General features: G+C 39.7%; 1 protein-coding gene across 1 annotated transcript; it reads left to right on the top strand.

Annotated features, from left to right (window-relative positions):
* Positions 1-10,451: 10,451 nt before the first annotated feature.
* galr1a (galanin receptor 1a) lies at positions 10,452-18,935 on the top strand. The gene is made up of 3 exons (XM_083761013.1): positions 10,452-11,495; positions 11,597-11,662; positions 18,436-18,935. The coding sequence occupies exons 1-3, from the start codon at positions 10,821-10,823 to the stop codon at positions 18,754-18,756; spliced, it is 1,062 nt and encodes a 353-aa protein (XP_083617139.1). The 5' UTR covers positions 10,452-10,820; the 3' UTR covers positions 18,757-18,935.
* The last annotated feature ends 4,920 nt before the right edge of the window (positions 18,936-23,855 follow it).

Here is a 23,855-nt window from a genome sequence, read left to right as displayed (position 1 = left end):
AACCATCTATTATGATATTTTACAGCACCGTGTGCCTCTGTATATTGACAAGCTTTATGTTGACGCTGATCTTCCTTTTCCAGCAGGACTTGGCACCTGCCCACAGAGCCAAAACTACTAGTAACTGGTGTACTGACCATGGTATTAGTGATGCTGCAGTCAGAACTGCAGTCAGAACTGCAGCATCACTCCCAATCTTCCGCCGTAGCCTGAAAACCCACCTTTTCAGATGGCCCATAGCACTTACCCTACCCCCTTAGATAGCATTTCTGTTGACTTAGATAGCATTTGACACAGACTTATAGCATGTTATGTAGACAGCACTATAATTGCATTGTATATAGTCATAGCAGGCCATAGTACATAATGTATAGCATAGTAGTAAATATGTATAGTTTATATGTATAGTGTATGTATAGTTTCATTACAGTATATAGATATTCCACTGTTACTTTCTTAGCTTACGCATGTTTCATGATAAATGCTTTTATGTGATGTATTCCCATGCTTTTTGTTCTTGCTTAATGTAAGTCGCTCTGGATTAAGAGCGTCTGCTAAATGCCTAAATTGTAAATTGTATTACTCTTACTGTGCTTAACTGACCAGCCAACTGGCTTGACCTGAACTCCACAGAGAATCTAGGTTGTATTATCAAGAGGAAGGTGTGAGACATAAGACTGAACAATACAAATGCTTTTACGGCTGTTATCAATTAAAGCAAACCTGGGCTGAAATAATTTGTTCAAAAGTAGCCCAGACTAATTAACTGCGTTCATTAATATACTTTGCAGCTGGTCGACATTTCTCGTTTAAAACATTTCTAGATTTAAATACTTAAAACTGAATTGAACACTTTTTTAATTATATTAGGGAAGGAAATGAACTTTTACACAATATTATAATTCATTGAGATGGAGCTGTACAATAATGGTTAAAAATATAATTTACACAGATGCCTTCGCAATTTTATTGGGTTAACACCAGCGGCGAAAATATCACCGGTGCAACGGGTGAAATGCACCAGGGCTCAGCCTCCAAAATTTGTCAAGGCGACGTTGGGGGGTCTAAACTAAATATCTACACTGGGGCCTATCGCCAGGTCCGTACACCACTGGTTAAAAGGCTGGGTTGTTGTTATTATTTCAAGTAAACACTTGCTATGCATCCCATGTCTTATATCTTTAATGCATTAATGTTGTCACGGTGCGACTCAGGAAAACAGACAGTCAGGAAGCAGAGCAGGTCAAATGCAGGTGATTTATTCTCCAAAACACAATAGTGAACGCAGGAGACCATAACTAGGACTAAACACAGTAACATCTAAGCTCTGGCAGGGAACACAAGGAACTGAGGGTTTAAGTAGACACAGGATGGCAATCATAGAGTATAGAGCGTCGCATTTCGCATTTCTCCCATAGGATTTTCTTTAAGTATTTATTTAAAGACGGTTACGCCGCGGACAAAGCCAACTCGGATCGTGACAAATCATGACAATGAACACAATGTTTTGGGCCGATCAAATAATTTATAAGAAGAAAAACAAAACAAATAGTGTTGTCTTCTGCCTTTATTTTCTTCTTTCTAATCATTTGATCGGCCCAAAACATTGTGTTCATTGTCATGATTTGTCACGATCCGAGTTGGCTTTGTCCGCGGTGTAACCGTCTTTAAATAAATACTTAAAGAAAATCCTATGGGAGAAATGCATTGCATTTCATTTCCTGGGCCACTCGTCGTTCTCAAAGGGGGAGGGACTGCGACGCTCTATAAAGAAGGATATAGAGACTGATCTGGCGCGAAGCTCCGCCCCCTCCGCTATTCATGTCAGTGGAAGTTGCTCAGTGGCGTTTTGAAGCACCCGGAAGGACCGTCTCAAAACGTCTACTTCCGCATTGGACCACCAGATATTGGTGGTCCAATGCGGAAGTGCAACCGAGCGCTCAATGTTAAAGCCCAGCTGCACGGGGTTTCCTCGCCATGAATCCACGGGTCCGCCTGCAGTCCTCCCTCTTACCACTAGGGCCCAGTGCTTGATTGATTGATTGATTGAAATATTTATTAACAGTTTGTAGAATTTACAGTACATTTTAAGCACAAACTCAATACAAAGACTGTCAACTGTGAGTGGACGACCCAATTAAGCATTACACTTGTTTACAACAGGGTCCACATTGTTCAATTCATCAAAACATTTAAAGACATACAAACATTTAGAGACATACAAATAGACATTTCTATGTAGCTAAATTCATCATATGGGAAGCAAAAAAGGGAAAAGATACAATATACAGTGAGGGAAAATGGGGTGGGGGGGTGGGGGGGATTCAGATTTTACAGAGGCCAGTTTCGAATTGCAGCCATCCGTAGGTGCCCTTTGAGAGCGGTTTTGAAGGAGTCAAGGGATTCACATGTCTTAATGACTGTTGGTAGGGCGTTCCACATTTTGGTGGCATAGGAGCGAAAAGAATTTAGTCCCTTGTTTGTGCCGAATCTGGGTTGTACATGGTTTGTTGCACTCCCTCTGGTGTTGTGGGTGTGGACTTCGTTTACATTAAGGAAGTATTTAGACAGGTACATGGGTATCTTGGTGGTGTATCGAATCTTGTGGACCAGACCCATTGCAAGATGCTGTACTCTGTCGACGACCCTAAGCCATCCCAGCCTGTCAAAGTGGGCAGGGGTGAGGTGGGTTCGGGGGGTGAGGCCAAGTAGGAGCCTGACCAGTTTGTTTTGGGAGGTCTGGAGCCTTGTTTTAAGGGCCTTTGAGGTGCTGTGGTACCAAGAGGTGGATGCATAGTCAAAGAAACCTTGTACGAGGGCTCCTGTTAAGGTCTTCAAGGTGTTTTTGCTGACCAGTGAGGAGATCCTGTAAAGGAATCTTGTTCTTTGATTGACTTTTTTGATTACGTTGGTGGCCATCTTATCACCGGAAAGATTGGCCTCCAGGATGGAACCTAGGTAGGTAATTTGATCTTTTCGTGTGATAATATTGTCACCCACTCTAACCAAGAAGCCATCTGCCTTGCTGAGATTACTATTTGATCCGAAGAGGATGGATTCAGTTTTTCAACGTTGGAGCGCCTCACTGGCCCCTTGATGACAATACACAGGTGAACAGAACTAACAATCAACACAGGGATTGGCTGGGAGATTAACAGGACACAGGAGGAGAAAACTAGCAATCACAGGGAGCTTAGACAAGACAGGAAACAGTAACTAGGGAAAACAGGAAACACTAGGACATCACTACATAATGAAAGTACACAACATATGACAAATGTGCTTATATCACTATGTAATTATAGTTATAATAAGCACTCACAAAATACTCATAATGCTCATAAAACAATAATCATAACACATTATAAAGCATATCTTGCATAAATGTAATATATTATTATTTAAATCAACTTATTGCGACCATATATATATTAGGTTGAAGAGTTTCCATCTCCAGCCTCCATCCTGATTATCCCCTCAGGGATCAATAATGGTTGATCTTATCTCACAAGTCTAGACAGCACATGGCATGGATAGACTTAACACAGTGAGTTACAATGGTCATAAAAATAATATTTCACAATGCCTATCAAAGCTGTTTGAATGTATCACTACGAGTCCCCATGAGTTTATTTTAATGAAAACATTAAAACATCAGGATTCCTACACTCAAACATACATCTCAACTTGACTACCCTGTTTAAACAGGGTAGCCTATTTAGAAGTTTCAAAGATACACATATTAATGAAACTTCTAAATTAGTTTTAGCTTCAAGGATGCCAAAGATAATAAAGATGTTATACATTTCATCACGCTGCAACTCCTTGTAGCCTACTCGGAGCTCAGCAAAAAAGCTATTGCTCATCTTCAACTATATGCCAAATGCCAAAATTCTGCATTGACTATGACACGCTATCACATACTGTAGCATCACACACGGATCCAAGATTCCCTTCAATGGTTGCTGGTCAATTTCAGATTTTAAGATGTTGGCCACGTTCTCAGCTACATTTGAGAAAATGCTGGTCCTGTATGAGCCTGTGGGAGTGTGCACAGCTTTAGATCCTCGGGTAGGGCTCTCCGTTTAAATCACTTTTGAAAACATGCTTTTGTATTCCAGTCCTTTATAATATAACCAAACGCCCCCCTAAACTAAACACATTCCACTACTTAGCACTTTCAGTTATTGATGGTGTTAATTCTGCTGCAGTGTATTCAATTTATTACAAGATTAAGATCACTTTAAGCCTTATTTATTTCCTTGCACACTTTTATGTTTGTCTCAAAGTGTTTATTGATTTCATTGTTGTTTATTTTACCATTTAAAATGTTATTGACCATTGTTATTTTTGCTGTATTTTCAAAAAGCGCCTTATGAATCTATTAGAATAACTAATTTATGATGAGTAGCCTACTATTGGGCAGGTGGTCAAAAAACAATACAACTGTCTGTGCATGCGCCTAATCGATGACTAGTCCTCTTCTCCTGTATCAAACCTAATGGTTATTAAGCATGGGCCTGGTGTCTCCTTTCAGAGCTAATCATTTAAAGTGGATGCAAGGGCTGTGATAACATCACAATACATACTGTACATATACCCTACAGGCCACTGTCTCTCAGCCAGTGGTCTGTGGATGTCATGATTACAGGTGGTCCATAGAATTTTTGGTTTGTTTGTTGTATTAGAGGTACTAGTATAGCCGATATTGTAGACTACTAGATACACATCCAGTAGTCTACAATATCGGCTATACTAAATTTAGATCCATGAAATCTCAAAACTGCATCTTGTGATCGCTGACCCCTTTGCTGATGACATCAACATCAGCCTGTCGAAACAAATACCCACTCAGCACAACGCATCCCTGGGCTATCGGCGACACACGCCAAGTTTGAAGTTAGTCCAGGGGTGCCTGAGAAAATGTGTTTAAATTATATCTCCTAAGTTCACAAACGTTAACCATTAAAAGCTTGAAATGAAATATTGACTGACTTGATATTCTTTGTTGCTCATGATATCGCACACTGAAAATATCTGATCTACATGTATAGGCTTGTATAGGCTAGATCAGTTAGTTATGTTGCACGACACCGGAGGTCTGACACGCAACTATGAATCTGTCTTGAAGATCATTAGTGTTAAAGTTTAACACAGAATATTTGCATCTGAGATGTAATGGAGGAGAGGTCAAAGTAATGGAAATTGGAAATGCTCAAGTAAAGTACAAATACCTCAAAACTGTACAGTACTATAAGTAAATGTACTTTCCACCACTGGTACATACTACTGTATATAGCTGTGTTGGTGAGCGGGGTGGTCTATGAGGATTGTTCAAACTATGCTAGTGGTCCAAAGCTGAAGCAAAGAAAACGGTTGAGAACACAGCTATAGATCACCCGCAAACCACACCAATTAACTCCAAAGGTTATCTGCTGTTGTAGTGTGGCTTTCATTTGTTGAGCAAAATGTAAGAAGTGATGCTTCCACATTATGTACGGTATCTAGATGGAGATAACGATAGGAAGCACTTTCCTCACCTTCTTATCAAAAGGAGTGATACATGGATTTGTTGTTAAGATTTACTCACCAATTTCACAGACAACAACAAAGATGGAAATGGGACAGAATAAGTGTAAACTTGGATACGTAATACAATTAATAAAAAAGAGCAATCTGCATTAATAAATGAAATGGGTCACCAGATTGGTATGGAAATGAGTATCACCATAATAGTATATTCCCAATATTTTAGGGGGGTTATAACAGAGTTCTGTCATTTTCCATAATTATCACTGTTCTGATTTCAAGGTTCAAGGTTGTACTTTATTGTTATATCTTGTGTACAGGGTACATAAGAGTTTTTTTTGCTTTCTTCAGACAATGCAGCAGCATATAACAGCAAACAAGCAAAAAGGAGTATCATTCATATGTACATGATGTGCATGTTTTCCCTGTAGTAGCAAAGTTAGGTGAACTTCACAGTAGGCTTATATTACAAAGAGTAATCTCCTCAAGGACATGGGAACAAAGCAGCTCGTATAGTGCTTCAATGCCCATATCGAACAAGAGTAAGTACAATGAACAATGATCTAGTGTGGTTAAGTGTAAAAAGTAGGTTGGATTATTTATTATTAATGTGTTTTGTGAAAAACATCATCACAACTAAAACCCCAGCAATAATTTATAATAATTTATCATTGTTCTCAGATACACATTATTATTTTACTCTGCAGTCAGAGGGTCGTTTTATGCTGCCTTCATGTAGAACTAATGTTACACAAAGAACAGTCCATTACAGAGCAATGGTGGCATGGAACTCTTTACCTGTGTTTTTTGTTTATGATGATAACTATATGAGTTTTAAGAAGAAGCTGAAGTTGTTTTTGTTCACTCAAGAGATGTGAAGGAGATGCATATGAGCTATATATCCCATTATAATGTATATTTACTTTATTATCAATGTTGAAGATTTAATTGTACTGTGGAGCTAGCTATCAAATGTAGTAGACGGATCATGAGTTGTTTTGTGTTGTATTGTTGTGTTGGATGAATGTTGTATGTAAATGTATGTAATAATATGGAAGAAATGTTGTAATGATGAAGACCCCAGGAAGAATAGCTGATGTGACTCACAGTAAGCGAATGGGGATCTAATAAATAAATCAAATCAAAATCCGAGGCCAGGCCCAACGTCAAACCATCAAAGCCCTGGCCAGCGCTGCTGAAAGAGCAAGCCAGTGGCTCTGGATCAGGGGGAGAGACAACAGCTGGGCTCCGAAATGACGCCTAGGTCATGTTGAGGGGTTGAAGGGGATAGGGGCGGAGGGGGGCACACCTGGGACGCCAGGAGTTGCTGTTGAACCCTCTTGAGGTGTCGTGGGCCTAAGTCAATGAAACACCAAAGATGGAGGGCGCCCACCTGACGACCCCAGTGAAACCCTTAGCCCCTTCCACCCACCACCAAGCCTGGCTCAGGGAGGAGGATTTTTGTGTCTCTGAATGTCTTGATGAATTGAGGGCGGTGGGCCCTATTGTAAACAAATGTAATGCTTTTATAGTGTTGTCCACTCAAAGTTTTTGTATTGAGTTGTGCTTGAAATGTACTGTAATTCTGCAAACTGGTAATCAATCAATGCTCCTGCACCCCTGATACCTGTGAATCACCTGCCCAATGGTGGACGCCAGAGATGTCATGGACTCTTGGATGAACTTTGTTCATTGTCACGCTAATGGCAGGCTCTGGTGCCACGTATATATACAAAACCAGTAATTCACTGCACTGGTAGACATTGCCTCACCCAACTCTTTTGTTTCTGATGTTTCTGATGGTATAAATGTATTGTAACACCCCCGTCCCATTCAGCTATGCGGTTAGGCGCAAGTTTGGCTCAGGTAGGAGGACACCCCTGCCATGCAGAGTCTAAGGCACTTTGGATAATAAATATCCTGTGTTTGTAAAACTGTACTAAACTACTCATTCATCTCAATAATGATAATGCTCATTTCTCCTGAAGCTACTGGGAGACATCACAGGAAACCAGGATATAAACACTACTGGTGTAGTGCTACCACTGAACATTCAAGTGCACACTTGATAATTTGATCACTATCTGTAACCACCCTTGATTTTATTCCTTCAATATATAGAAGAGCCCCATCTAGTGGAAGATTATTAATTTGGTACCGGTATAGAGAGAAAGGAATATAAAATCTGCACTCTCAGTATAATCTTAGGAGTCTTGTTTCATAATTATAGGATAATTAATAATAATAATAGCAGCAGTCAAACCAAACAAACAGACGCGTTTCTGTGCGCAGGCCTTTGTCAGTGTAGGAATTTACATACAAGCTGAAATGACATGTTTATAAAGAATTTCTGATCATTTAAAAGCGATACGGCCGTGTCTCATTATTAAATGACATTCATAATAATAGAAAGCATAGAATATAAGGTGTCATCAGTATCTCATAATAACACACACAAATCCACAGCAGCAGACTAATTAATTAGATAATTAAATTAAATAATTAATAAGGAATGGATCAAAAATGCTTGTCTTTGTAATAATAACCGGTCCCTATGCCTTGAAACCTCATGGTACATAAATGTACATTGTCCAATACTGTTGAAGTGTCTGGCTATAGGGGATTTTTCATCTTTTGTTCTGATATTGCTTTTATGTTCTGTGATTCTGGTTCTTAATTTAGTTTTCCCTACGTAGCAGAAGCCACAAGGACATGTAAGGAGATAGACTACATATATTGTCCTACAAGTAATTCTCCCTTTTACTTTAATGTTTTACCTGTGTTGGGATCGATGGCTCTCCTTTAATCATGGCATTGCAATTAAGGCAGCCTTTGCAGGGGTAATTTCTGAATCTGCACCCAGCATACTCCTGAACTCGAGCGAGCCTTTCCCTTGAAGTGAGTAATAGAGAGAACACACTGACATGATGGTGACTGGTGGTGAATAAAATGGAAAAGCATCGTTTGAGAAAAGCAATCTCTAGAGTCTAGATTGTTGGGTACCATTAGAATATTGTGCCATATCATCATCTCAGAGTTTTTGCTTGTCTCTGTTTGACAAATGACAAATTAGTGGTGCATAAACCTAATAATATCAATTTATCAACTGATATGATTCTTCAATGACCTTCTGTTTTGTTTACTGTCATCTGTTTGCTGTCAATTAGCTTTTCATTTTATTTTGTAGTCAGTCTAACCTTTCAAACATAAATATAGCGGCCATTTAGAGGTCCGAAATATTCAGTCAAATTGTATTAAATAAAACAGCCGTTATGCAACACATGAGCTTGTAGATCTGCTATTTTCACTATACTACTTGTTTTTATGGATTTTTGTCCCTGAAGTTCTTTAGAAAAAAGGTTGAATTTGTTTTTGAAAGTGTCTAAAATGTTGACTTCCTTTTTTTGTTTTAGATTTTTTTAAATGTTTTGAAATAATAATGAAAACTAAATATAGGAAATTCAAATGAAATGGGTAAATATAGATACAAAATGCACTAAATGGCTGCGCCACCAGGCATACGTCACACACCCACTCAATCTGAGGAGAAATCAGTGAATTCGTAAGCCTTGGCCCGGCCACGTTTTGTCTATTATTTTTTTGTCATTTATTTCTGCTTCTGTTGCCAAAGTCTTGCTGAGCATTATGTAATTTAATTTATTAGCACAGCTGCATCCAAGCCAACATAAGGCAGCAGAAAAACATCTTACAATAAATGCACCACATCACTGTGCATATATGTGTGTACCGTACTACCGGTATGTACGTCTGTAATCCACGTAACTTGAGAACCGTTCGCCCCACCGACCAAATTTGACACACGTGTGCCACACCCACACCACAGAGTGCACTGCAGTGCCCGGCCTTGAGTCGGTCGGATACACAGTTGTCCAGAAACGCCACAAAAGGATGTGGTCAGGCTCTGCCAGAGGACCTAATGAGCCTAAAGGCTCATTCATATAGTCTGGATTTTTGGTGCAGGGGTGACCACCACTCTGGTGTTGAGGTGACCACCGGAGCTGAAATAACGTTGAGCATGCAGTGGTGAGTAAAAACAGAGAGAAGGGCTGGGGCGGTGGCGGTGGTTTGCTCTTCACCGCGGCTCGTGACGTCATGTTGTAGTTCAGTGGTCAACTCACCACCGAAAATCCAGACTATGAATAACGCTTTAGTCTCCTCACCTGTAGAATTCCCAGCCGCTGCCATGGCAACCCCACACTTGCCATTTGATTCCTTAACCAGTCCACTTTTCACAGTCATTAGGCAGACAGACAGATACAGAGATCCCCGTTTAAAAGAGGGTGCTATATGACAATATAACAGGTATTTTATACAAGGATGGGGTATGCATTCCCGATTTTCATTGTCCTCAACTGTCATCGTTCCCAAGTAGGCCGGTGCCGACGGGCACAGGACCACAGGTCTAGTTTCATAGTTTCATATAGAGAAAAGAACCAGTTGAGACATAGAACATTATTTTTGAACATAAATTGTCCTACATGCACTTGCTGTCAGATGACAACAAAATATGTTACAGATAACAAACAATCGGCATGCCTGAGTCTTAACGGTGCCGGAGATTAGCTGGTAACGGACGCACGGACACATGCACACACACACACACACACACACACACACACACACACACACACACACACACACACACGGAAAAACATACTCTCTCCCCATGCCTTCGGCCTGGTGGAGACAACAAACTTGGAGTTAGCCTATATTTTTAGCGAGCTGCCAGTAGGCTATAGAGGCACATCATGTCCTAAGTTGGGCGGTCATACGGCGCTGCTGACGTTACACAGCCCATCCCCTCCTCTCCTATAATTTGAGGGAACTCGAGGCGAAGATCATTTCTCATCCATTCAGCAGCGCGCCAGTGCAGATGCATCAGGTGCCCAAGTATTCAAAAGTAGCTAAGCGGCGGACTTTGGATAGACTGAAAGAAAGTATAATGTTTCGATTTTTTTTATTTTCCGTATAAAAATATCGAATATGGACAAGTAAGCTTTATAGATTAACCCCGAGTGGTCTCGATGAGCTATGGAAACGTGTTTTTCTTTTAGCCTTTTTCAAAGCTTTTGCCTATATGTGGAAAATATGACATTAGCCTAAGGTTGTGGGTAAAAACATGCCACGATATGTCTCAGAACGCTTGGAGGATAGCGATGTCATGACAGGCGTGCGCGTCGTGCCTCTAAGGTAGTGCCATGCATTTTACGCACAGACAGACTGGTGACATTTCCCACGTCTGAAGTCGTTCGGCATCACCAGAGAAAAGCATGAACTCGTCAGAGTTCGGCGGTGTTCTCTACGAAGAGGAACCAATACCATGGAACATCAGCAGAATAGACGAGGAGGAGGAAAAACTTTTATTTGGGATCGGCACGGATAATTTCGTCACGCTGCTGGTTTTCGGGATCATCTTTACGCTCGGCGTGTTGGGGAACTCCTTGGTGATCACGGTGCTGGCCCGGAACAAGCCCGGCAAATCTCGAAGCACGACCAACATATTCATCCTCAATCTTAGCATAGCAGATCTTTCGTACCTTCTGTTTTGCATCCCCTTTCAGTCAACCATCTACATGATGCCGACGTGGGTTCTGGGCGCCTTCATTTGCAAATTCATCCATTATTTTTTCACCGTTTCCATGCTGGTCAGCATCTTCACACTGTCTGCCATGTCCGTGGACCGTTACATTGCCATTGTACATTCCCGAAAGTCCTCTTCTATCCGAGTGGCTAAACATGCCTTCATCGGAGTGGTGGTCATTTGGATACTATCCATGGCTATGGCTGCGCCCGTGATGTATTACCAGAACATATTTAAGCGAGATAATCATACCTTTTGCTGGGAAGGATGGCCAGATCAGAACCAGAAGAAGATTTATGTGGTGTGCACTTTTGTGTTTGGTTATGTGTTGCCTCTTCTGCTGATCTCGTTCTGTTATGCAAAGGTAAGCATAATAGGCAGCCTACTTTTATTACCCCAAATAGGCTACAAAGTATCTTTCATTTGCAGTAATGCTTATTTGTCTGCTTATTTGTCTGCCTGCAGGTTTTACATCACTTGCACAAAAAGCTAAGACACATGTCCAAAAAGTCAGAGGCATCAAAGAAAAAGGTATGTAGGCCTATTTAAACATGCCAACAGTACATTTTGATAAACATAATTAATGAGTATAACTATACTGTACATGTGAATAGTCTATGACAATCAGATCAAGTAACAAACGTAATCTGAACAGGTATCTATGTTCAAGAATGTTGAAAATGGTGAGCTTGACAGGATAATGAATTTCAGTTAAAAACATTTTAATAGATTATGATAACAGGCATATAGAAGAAGAAGATGATGATGATCATGATGATCATTCTGAATTATTAAATTGCTTATTAGAAATAAAGGTATAACTTTATAAAGGTTTCTAAGAGCTAATCAATTCAGCTCAATATAAAACAATATCAATTATATAAATTATTTCAGCTTCCCCATTTTTTACTTTCATAATTAAGACACTGGGCACATAAGGGGGCTTCTCTCTCTCTCTCTCTCTCTCTCTCTCTCTCTCTCTCTCTCTCTCTCTCTCTCTCTCTCTCTCTCTCTCTCTCGCTCTCACCCAAGTCAAAGCAGCATCACACATCATGTAACATTTATTGAAAAATAAATTAAATAACCATAGGACGAGTTGATCCAGGAAGGGACAAAGCTGAATGAAGGCAAATTAATTCAAGGCTGACAAATTGTGACAAAGTGTTTGTCTCACAGTTTTCACAGAATCACTCACTGGCAATTTGGCAAAGTAATCAAAGATTGATTATTATGTCATCTCAACTAACATACGCACGCTCGAGCACACATACACGCACGCACGCACACACACACACACACACACACACACACACACACACACACACACACACACACACACACACACACACACACACACACACACACACACACACACACACACACACTGTGTGTGTGCCATCTGCAGATCATTAATTGCAGAGTGCCAGTAATCCACTGTTGGCCATTTGATTAGTGTATATTGTATAGTGTATTGCAGTGGTAGAAAGTAAGTAAGTAACTAAGTATATTTACTAAGTACAATTATTGATGTATTTCCAATTTCTAATACTTTTACTTCTACTCCATTACATCTCAGAGGTCAATATTGTACTTTTACTCCACTACAATTATTTGAAAACAAATGACTTTTTATTACAAAACATACAACTTCAGTTATTTTTTTGCGCATATGGGATTAACGGCCGGCATGCGCCATAAATACATTATAAATGGTAAATGGTGCATTTATATAACGCCTTTATCCAAGGCGCCTTACATAGATTGTGCATCAATTCACCCATTCACACACACATTCATACACCGATGGCGGCAGAAACCATGCAATGCACTAGCCAGCACATCAGGAGCAATTAGGGGTTCAGAGTCTTGCTCAAGGACACTTCGACACTAACTCTGGGGGAGCCCGGGTTCGAACTGGCAACCTTGCGGTTTACCATCCAGCCACTCTACCCCTGAGCCACCGCCACCCCAGCAGAAAAAATGCCATTACACATATCGTTTTCAGCTTAAATCAATAATATTTCATTGAAGCAACACTTTAAATTGTTTTCATACCATGGATGTGATAAGAAAATGTATCTAGCTTAAATCAATAATATTTCATTGAAGCAACTCTTTAACATTGTTTTCATACCATGGATGTGATAGGAAAATGTATCAAACATAAGCGAATTATTCAATATTACCGGGTGTACCTGAAATACATTGATTACACAAAAAGATAAAACATTTGAATGATTGAGTAACATTGTACAATGTTATACAACCCTAAACTCTAAAAACGATGCAAACTAATGAAGAACATAAGCATGCAGTGGATTTTAGCTCATCAACATCAAAGAAAACCTCAAGGTGAATTTATTTTACGCATTTTGAGAAAAGCCAGTTTTCCGTCAATAACTTCCACTAGGATGAAGGAAAACACTTGAAACTTCCTGGGCACGTACAGTAGAGTACGTTGCTTTACATATGCTGATGCGATGACGTCATGATGGCGTTGACAAATCAAGAGTTAACGTGCATGTTACAACCATGACGCGTTACAACCGTGGCGGCTCTTCACTACTTTTTACTTTGGTACATACAAGTACATGTTGTTTGTACTTTTACTTAAGACATTTTTGAATACCGGACTTTTACTTGTAACAGAGAATTTCTGCATTGCAGTATTCATTGATACTTTTACCTTAAGTAAAGAATGTGAGTATTTTTTCCACCACTGGTAGACTGCCATATCCTGTTAAATATGCCTTACAGCATGATCAATCTTTCAGTAGGACTATTTTCCGGAGAGGAAATTGAGGGAAGGCACTTACAACCTAAGTGTACTTCGCATTCAATCATTAACTCTCGTAAACTGGTGCAAAAAAGGAAAGTAATGAAAGACACTGACAGCTTTATTGTATAGGTGACATTGTCACCAGTGTGTTTCTACAATATTATTTGTGTACTCCAGTGTGTACTCCAGCTGCTGCGTATAAGGAAGAAGCGACTAAAATAAATGAACAAACATGCATGCTGTTGGCTGATGACTACGGTTCATTCAACAGCAACAAAGTACATGAGATGTTTGTTTATAGTGTAACGACCCTGCGAAAGACCCAGCGTCTCTTGTGTGAGTTTAATGTCGGTTAATGCAATCAGATAAGACTTTTCTGTTTGGATGTATGGGCTATCAAGGCCAGAAAATGAGTCATTCCTGCATAACTTTGAAAATTGTTGATATACAGTATAAAAAACATATTAAAACAATAGAAATATCCACTTTGTAGATAATTTGATTAGTCGAAAATGTAATCGGTAGAATAATCACTCAGAAAATAATGGATTGTTGCAGTCCTAATGACCGAAGCTGAATCAATTGCAAATGTTCAAAATGTAATGTCTACACTATTTGTTTCTTGTCTGTAGTGTACAATGTACACTGTACATGATACATTAGTAAAGGCTGTGTAGACGAGGAATATCAAAGAAGCCAACTGCATAATACAAATCTCAAGGGCACAAGGGCAGGGACAGGTTTTTGTAGATCAAATTAATAAATTAATTGATCATAATGTGAGCTCCATGTTGTGGCCTTGGAAGGTTCGTGTGGAACTCGTTATGTGAAATGCTTCGCCAGGGACAGACAGCTGGAAAAACAAGCTTACTTTCTCTGCAGTTCTGCAACAAACGTTGACCAGTTCTTATCAGCACCAAGCACACACAGTGAGACAGCTTACACACACACGCACGCACACATGCATGCACGCACGCGCACGCGCGCACACACTCACACACACACACACACACACACACACACACACACACACACACACACACACACACACACACACACACACACACACACACACACACACACACACACACACACACAACTTGAAGCTGACTCATGTTTGTCCAAAAAGTTATTTGTATGATTTGATGAGCCAATTGTTGAGAACAATCTAAATAACAATCTAATCTAATCTCCAGGAAAAGGGGGACTTATCACCTGAGGGAATGAAAGGGGAGGAATTATTTTAATTGGCAGCCAACGCATTTTGAATGTATGTGTATAGTGCAGGTTAAGAAGGAGTTGGTTATTACCGTAGGTTGAAGAGTTTCCATCTCAATCCTCTATCCTGATTATGCAATAAATAATAAGTGAGCACAGGCAGATGGATGGACTTAACACAGTGAGCTACAATGGTCATAAAAAGAATATTTCACACTGCCTATCTGAAGCTGTTTGAATGTATCACTACGAGTCCCCATGTGTTGCAACATTTATTTAAAAACATTACAGGATTCCTATACACTCAAACATACATCTCAACATGACTACCTGTTTAAAGATATATGAATGAATAGATGAATGAAACTTTTAAATTTGTTTTAGGTTCAAGGATGCCAAAGATAAATACATTTTGTATCGAAGTGATACATTAAGTCACGATTCAACATATTTCCTTGCTCATGCAATTTCAATTTGAGTAGCCTATTAACCCTTGGAATGCCAGTCCCAATTTTTTTGTTTGGGTAACAAATTGGCATATTTTTAATTCACCGTTTTAACATACAAGAAAGATCTGGTGGATTGAAGAGATGTTTTTTTTTCTTCATTCATTGCAAATGTATTCTCTCGATTCGCCACCAGATGGCGGGAAAGCACCATCATGCTGATTTTGGCTAAAATAGACGGATCTTCCTAAGTCACTTCCGGTTGAACGATCAACAACATCCTGTAGTATTTTGACCCTAGTCAATAGCTTGGCTGGTCCGGATTGCTAAGCTAATGCTATATTTTTCATAACTAAGTCAAATTAACCTCAAATCAACCCCAAAAGATCGCAAAATATCAAATTTTTTACAGCGACGCACATGGAGACGGCGCGCGTGCACGATAGCGCACGATCACGCGGATTTCGGCCGTTTTTTTGTAAATTACATCCAACATTAGTGATATTAGCGAAAAAATATAAATTTTTGCTCTTTTGACCCCGTGATAACTGATATTGATTGTCATTCCGTTTTTTCCGTTAACGGGAGGTTTAGATTTTTCGATTAATTCCGTTTTGTCCGTGAATTGTAGGCCAAGGGTTAACAGGAGATGTTAAGTTCATAGACAGAGGATGCCTTCATTTTGTGCTTATGTTTAAAACAATCATTAAAAGTCCATAGTCTGTCACATGACCTCACATTTAGTTTTCTAAACAAACGCCAGATTTCCAAAAGCCAGATGTTGGAGGGGCATTCAGTAAATTAAGAAAGCAATACTACCTCATCAAAGTTGAGTCGAGTTAGGTGCTTTAATTAGCTATTGAAAAAGTGCTTCTGATTAAGCCAGCTAACTCAACGTACTCAACATCAATGTAATGCACAATCGATGTAAAGCGCCTTGGATAAAGGTGCTATATAAATGCACCATTTACCATCCGGCCCGTGACAACACGTTTAGTGTTATCACTGGACTCAGCTCCAACAACGCCCCGGATTCGGCCGCGGCCTCCATCGCCGGAAAAACGCCCTCCCCCTGTTCCGTCTTTGTCAATTTTACAATTTTCTCATATATGTGTGTATGTATGTATGTGTGTGTGTGTGTGTGTGTGTGTGTGTGTGTGTGTGTGTGCGTGTGTGTGTGTGTGTGTGTGAAAATGTTGGGATAACTAAAGACTCTCTAGGGTTTAAGGTGAAGTCATGACTGCGTTCTTACAGCTAGCGCTAGCCAAACAAAACATTGCCCTCTCAATATCCTTTCTCCCACACAACTGTGGGAAATGCTTGCCTCTTTGTGTACGTGTGTGTGTGCGTGTGTGCGTGTGAGAATACTTGTTTGAAACTGTTTGCTAAGATACAGCGGGCTGACACTCATGACACCCATTTATCATTCTTTCCATCTGGCTTCCTTCATTCGTCACCCCCTCTGCCCTCCAGACTCCATTAACCATACTGACACCAGTTATGTGATTTGAAGTAGTTAACCTGTGTGGTGACACCGTGACAGCCAAGCTGAAGTCGCTGTGACATGATGCATTCATCATTCAGAGCTTAATTCCCTTAAATGCAATAGCGGGGAAGGCTAATAGCACAACTTTTTGTTAGTTCCAGGCTGCTCAGTGTTTTTACAGTACATATATTTCGCTGCTATGGTCTAATTAACTCAGCCTTCTATTATTATCTAATTAAATCAGCCTTCTACAATCTACATGCATGAATGCCTCAGAGACAGCATATCACAAAGTGTGAAATTGGCTTTTTCAGGACACTTAACAATATGGCAGGGTAAACATATTGCATACATTTTCTAACTGACAGAAGGACCAAAGGAACCAAAAATCTGATTGTGGTGAGGCAGACTGCAGGGAGGAACAAATACTGGGGCACTCCATCATCAGGTGAAAAAGAATGATATATCTATTTTACAGATGAGCGAGGCAACAGCGGACCGGCGCATTTTCAGGACTTCAAGAGGCTATTGCTTCTATGTATACCTGTTCCACTGAAGAGCACCTGTTTTGGGCCACTGTGATTGAACCCATGCATGCAGCGCTTCCTTTTTCCATTTAAACTGACATTGAACTTTATTTATATTCTAGACAAAGTCTTAGTCAACATCAAGTGCTGCACAGCAAATCTACACACAAACAAAGCAAGAGAAGCAAAACAATGAAAAGGATGCAACATAAAAAACAACAGAATCTAACAGACAAAATTGATATAAATTTCAACAGACGAAATTGATACGATGCGATGGTATCCGCTTGTCGGATGCTCTTGGGAAAGGCAGAGAAGGCTTGTTCTCCCTTGTTTTCTCTGGAACCTTTAAGAGAGGGCCTACATGTACGGGGAGGGTTATAGGGGGGCAGGAGATCTACAAGGTATTGGGGTGCAAGACCATTTTACGCCCTTAAAAGGATTTTAAAATCAGAAAAAGCAACAGGAATCCAATGAAGCGTAACCAGGACCTGGTGTTAGTCAGGTGCCCGGCGGCAGCATTATGGACTAATTGTAAACAGGAAATGCATTTCTGGGTTAGGCCTGTGTACAGTGCAATGCTAAGTTATGTGATGTATATAAACTGCACGCATTTATCTTGCATGCGGTCGACATACAGTCAGGAGTAAGAAATGTACATATCCAGAGTTCATATTGGTGATCAATCCTCTCAGGATTCTGGTCATTATGAGTTGGATGCACCATTTTTGTCCTTGAGAGCACTGATTGTGTCTGTAAAAAACATTTTATAGGTTACTGTATGATAATTCACAGTCACACACCTCTGTCTCTCCCCCACCCCCTCCTTTTCCATCTTTCACCCCCAGACTGCTCAGACGGTACTGGTGGTGGTGGTGGTGTTCTGCCTGTCCTGGTTACCTCACCACATTGTCCATCTGTGGGTGGAGTTCGGGACCTTCCCGCTCACCCAAGCCTCGTTTGTGTTGCGGGTGGCCGCCCACTGTTTGGCTTACAGCAACTCCTCCGTCAACCCGGTCATCTATGCGTTCCTGTCGGAGAACTTCCGGAAGGCCTACAAACAGGTGTTCACGTGCCAAATTGGCACCCATGACTCCCCACTCAATGACGTCAAGGAGATCCGCAGCAAGGCGGACACACCGCCCTCAACTAACTGCACCAACGTGTAGACTGAAAAAAGCATGAGCTGGTAGTACAGTGAAACAAACAGTAAGAAAATAACCCTAAACTGTGGCAGTATGTTGGGGCGCACCACCAGACAATGCAATGCATATGTTATAGTACATGTAGAAAAGTGGGGAAACAATTAAATGTGTAGATTTTACAGTAGAGTGGTAATTGTGTATATTTCCCATGGCAAATCTGTAGCTCTCTAACGTGATGTCTTAATGCTTATTGTTTTATGTTATTTGTTCTGCCTTGCCTAACATAACCTCTAACCCATCCCAGCAGAACTTTAGGCCGTGGTTGCACTTGTCCTTCCAATGCAACGTTTGCCGTCCGATCATGCCAAGCGTTCGCTCCGTCATCGGACCTTGCTCGCATTGTGATCTGATGAGCCAGACTACACCTCAAGGGCCTCAACTCAGCTGACTTGACAGCTGCTCTATCAGTGCTGTACAGTATGTGGACACAATAGTTCAGTCACATTACTCACGAATAGATTTAACCAATATGTATTATAGAATGAGAATACAAGTGTGCATATATCTTATCTTGGCGTTTGGCTCTGCTACATTTTCTCTCAGCACAATTAAACACCACCATTAAACATTAAGCTCAGGGAGATAGATGGTGCTGGGGTGGCGGTGGGACAAAACATCGCATAACAACTACCAGGAACCATATGCAGAAGGCAGGCAGGAAGAATGCATGCAGTTTATGTGAGTTTAAATACCCCGGCCAATTGGTCAGCTGACTGCCACATCAGCGTATGACATGTGGGTCTTGCAAACACTGCATACACTCACATAGTAATGCAGCGTATTAACCCCTCGAGCATATGTACTGTATGCGCCCTTGAGCATAGCATGAAGCCGCTTGAGTATACGTATCTGACTGAACTACGTCTGCAAGCTTGAAGCTACATATCATGTATTGCGTCATCTTCGCACAAAATACAAGTTCCAAAATAATCAAAACAGACAGTGGACAAAGATGCTGACACAACTGCGTTCCGATCTTGCTTTTCAGATCATAAAAATTCTATTGAAAAGACAAGTGTAACCATGGCTGGTTTACTTATATTTACAGTGGGAAAATATAATTAACACCTCATTCTGAAATGTACACATTTCCCAATGCACCTGCTTTTCTACATCTACCATGACATATATACTGTATATATATATATATATATATATATATATATATATACTTCCAGAGTTTGAAACTTTTGCTGTTGGAAGGAACTATGGGGATGAACTGACTTGTGAAGATGTTTTGGATGTTTGCTACAGCAATCTCTATTCCTGGACGCCAGGATAAGCTACCACATTTGTTGTTACTTTAGCGTGGCGGAGAAGATGATTATCACTATTTCCTTCTGTCAAATTGGTTTGTCATGTGTGTAATTGGATCTGATGATCTCTCCAAATGGAAAGAGATTGAAATGTATTCATATTGTATTTCTTCATATTGATTAATTGATTGTATCATTGTATTATTACTTAAAGTTATTACTGATATAAGTCTTATGTAAAATATATACACTGTATATATCCATACAGCTCACTGCATTTGAACATTTGAAATTATAGTATTAATATCCTCTGTTACATTATGTTAAAATCACAGTCAAGTTCAAGTGTACGGTCATGTGCCCGAGACGGAGATTGATAATCTCCGTCAAATTAGTGCTATGAAAACTGATCGCATCGCTCTACAGCCTAGAGGCGCTTGTTGACGATGGGCACATTTTATTAATGGATTAAATAGGCCCCTCAAGGTGTTAATAAGCAACTAATAATATCACAAATTGTGTATTTTTAAGTAAATATGTTGTCGATATAATTTCTGAGGGGGAATGTTTTGCTTAGACCATTGAAGGGAGAGACGGGAGTCGCATTCGAACACAGGTCCTCGTGACTCACAAGGAGCATGTAGCATGCACTAACTTTCTGAGCCACCAGACACCACTTATCTTTTTAAGTGGTGCAACCACTTCTACATCCAGCATGCAATGTCCGTGTAGCTGTGTACCTGTTTGTGATGTACCTGTGTCACTGTGTGAGCACGAGTGGTGTGCGCATGCGTGAAATTGGAACGAGAGAAGTATGTGACATGGCTGCCACCTGCTGGACGCAAACGATACAGAGAAGAAATTGGAATGATACAAATTGGAATGATACAGAGAACCAATAGACGGGAGTTGCACCACTTGGTTCACACTGGTGTGATTTTCTTTTTTTTTACTTTGTTTTTATTCAGGGTTTTTTATTCAGGTTTTCAGGACACATAATCAAACAAACAGAAACAACAACAACAACATAGTACAAAGACAAACTTCACAACGACCACATGGACATAGAAATCAAAAACAAATAAAATAAAGACATAAAATAAAACAAACGGATCATATAAATGAAGTTACAGAATAAATTAAATAAAAAAAATTAACTCTTCCTTTCCATCATTCTACTATGTTTCACCTCTTGTCCATTTATATAACGACCACTTTTCCCATCTTTTTTCATAGAGGTCTACTCTTATTCTTATCTTGAATGTCAACTTTTCCATGTCTTCAATACTGTCCATGATGGCTCGCCATTGTTTATAGCCTGGTATGTCAGTCTTGAGCCAATTTTTTGTGATTGCTTTCTTTCCGGCAGCTAGAAGGATTTTGACCAGATATTGGTCTCTCTGATGCACAGATTCCTCAATAAGACCCAAGTACATTACAAGGCAAGAACAGGGATTGTCATATCCTATTACCTCACAAATAGCTGTGTGGATTATCAACCAGAAAGGTTGTATCTTTGCACAATTCCAGAAAACATGTGTATGGTCAGGATTCATGTGGTTACACTTTCTCCAACATGGTTGTTGGCTCTTAAGCTGTTTGCTCTTAATTTGGGGTGTTATGAAATACCGTATTTGGTTTTTCCATGCAAATTCCCTCCACTCTGGTGTTTTTCCCACATATCGTCCCACATGGCCACATCTGTTCTGGAATATCCTCACCCAACTCCTTTTCCCATTTATTTTTTACATAATATACTGTGGAAAACTTTTTGGAATCCATCAAACATGAGTACAAAACAGATATGGCTTTGGGTGTGACTCTACCATATGCCCGTTCAATGATTCGTATTATGGGGTGTATTTCTTCCGTCGGTCTTTTAATGTTTCTGTTATAATAGTCTCTCATCTGTAAATATCGGAAGAAGTCCTGATTAGTCAGGTCGTATGTACTTTTTATTTCTTCAAAGCTTACCACTTATCTTTTAATTGAATTATTTGGAATGTACTGTATAATTACAGCTTTTCTGTGTGACAAGCAGTCACTGGACATACATGTATCGCTGTTAATAATAGAATAATCTTAAATGTGGAAATAAGTGTTTACTTTGATAAATGTATAATAATGATAGACTCATATGTACATACAGCAAACATACAAGTACAACACATGTCTGCTTTGTATCTTTCACTTGACATTGTGGTCATTAAAAGACCAATATTCACATTTACATGATATGCCGTCATGCCATATTGCTTATTTCCATATTGCTCAGTTTCTCAAGGCTTTCAGCCTCCCATAGGAATGAGCCAGTCTGTTTTACATGCACGTTGCATATTGAAAAATTACCTTACTTCGAAACGAAGGATTCATCTCTTGTACCTTTTGTCCCGTCTCCCCAGGCAAACTTTCTTGACGTCAAAATAATCAGACAGGAAAGCCAGGAGAATAGATGTTGTAACTTTTGAAGGAATGTTTAGCTAACTTAGTTTGTAAAAACTTCAGAATGTTAAAAATGCATACCGTTCTTGGTACTGCACTGGCCAGTGCCTCTATAAGTAAGACTCAGTGCATAATTGCATATAGCCCACTGTTCCTTTTCTTCTAAAAAGAAACAAAACAAGGCAATATTTAAGTCAAGATTTTCCAACGTGAATCAATGATTATTCTGAGATTGTGAATGCAGAGTGAATGTGTATTTTCACTGCCCTGAGTGTTCTCAGAGTCGTGCTGATTTGATATTGAGCAGTGGCGGACAGTATGACATACATTTACTTGAGTACTGTACTTAAGACATTTTTTTTGTATGTATTATTATTATTTATTTGTACGTTTATGACTTTCACTCCACTACAGTTCAAAGACAAATATTGTACTTTTGACACTACATGATTATAGGAAATTAGGAATGGGACTCTTTCTACAGGCATAGCCATTGACTGCCCATTTGAAATTGAAAGAAAAAATTCAAATGTTAAATTGAATCATTCACTAAGGAATATCAGGAGCGGTTTAATGTTAATTTGCGAGGTAGAGTACAGTACAGTACAGTACAGTACAGTACAGTACAGTACAGTACAGTACAGTACAGTACAGTACAGTACAGTACAGTACAGTACAGTGCAACATCTGTTTCCTTTGCAGTGTTTAATTGGAAGAGAGAAAATAAAACGGCTCTGCTTGTTTCATTGGCATGCACTCTGCAAGTGATTGTGTGTGCTGACCTCTGTACAATATATACATGTATGCAATGCATGGGTGACAACAAACTGCTTCTCTACTATTTTAAAAGGTTTTTAACTGACAAATCCACTTCAACAATATTGATTCATTTATTTGCAAGAGAAGGAAGTATTTTTTGGGGTGATAATATAAAGTAATTTGTGGGGTAAGTAATGCAAAAGATGAACAGACACAAAAATGCACACACACACACACACACACACACACACACACACACACACACGTACACACCATAAACTCTTATTTGCATTCCTCTGGGTATAAGGACATGAAAGACAATCGACTTGTGTATTTATTTGCTCATCAATAATGTTTATTGGCATACTTCATTGCTTTTCATGTTTTTTCTGATGCTATGTTGATGTTCCTCGACTGTATGCTGTATCATCTCCACAGCACTATTCACATCAAACAACAACAAATGGAATAGAAAAAGCAACAGCACTTTGATCACCTGTGTTTGAACAATTCTACTTCTCCCTGCTATGGAGTGTGTATTATTGACATTGAAATATAGCTACTGTATACTTTGATTGTGTCTTTATGCAGTGCCAATGCTAATGT

The sequence above is a fragment of the Protomyctophum parallelum genome (genome assembly GCF_964188405.1).
Source record: "Protomyctophum parallelum genome assembly, chromosome: 3".
NCBI lineage: Eukaryota > Metazoa > Chordata > Actinopteri > Myctophiformes > Myctophidae > Protomyctophum > Protomyctophum parallelum.
This window is presented reverse-complemented; position numbering and strand designations above follow the sequence as displayed.

What these genes read in the sequence shown, in the direction of transcription:
- galr1a (XM_083761013.1), top strand. Translation starts at nt 10,821, where the DNA reads ATGAACTCGTCAGAGTTCGGCGGTGTTCTCTACGAAGAGGAACCAATA. An exon ending in TCTCGTTCTGTTATGCAAAG is followed by an intron (nt 11,496 to 11,596) that starts GTAAGCATAATA and finishes GTCTGCCTGCAG; the next exon opens with GTTTTACATCACTTGCACAA. An exon ending in CAGAGGCATCAAAGAAAAAG is followed by an intron (nt 11,663 to 18,435) that starts GTATGTAGGCCT and finishes TTTCACCCCCAG; the next exon opens with ACTGCTCAGACGGTACTGGT.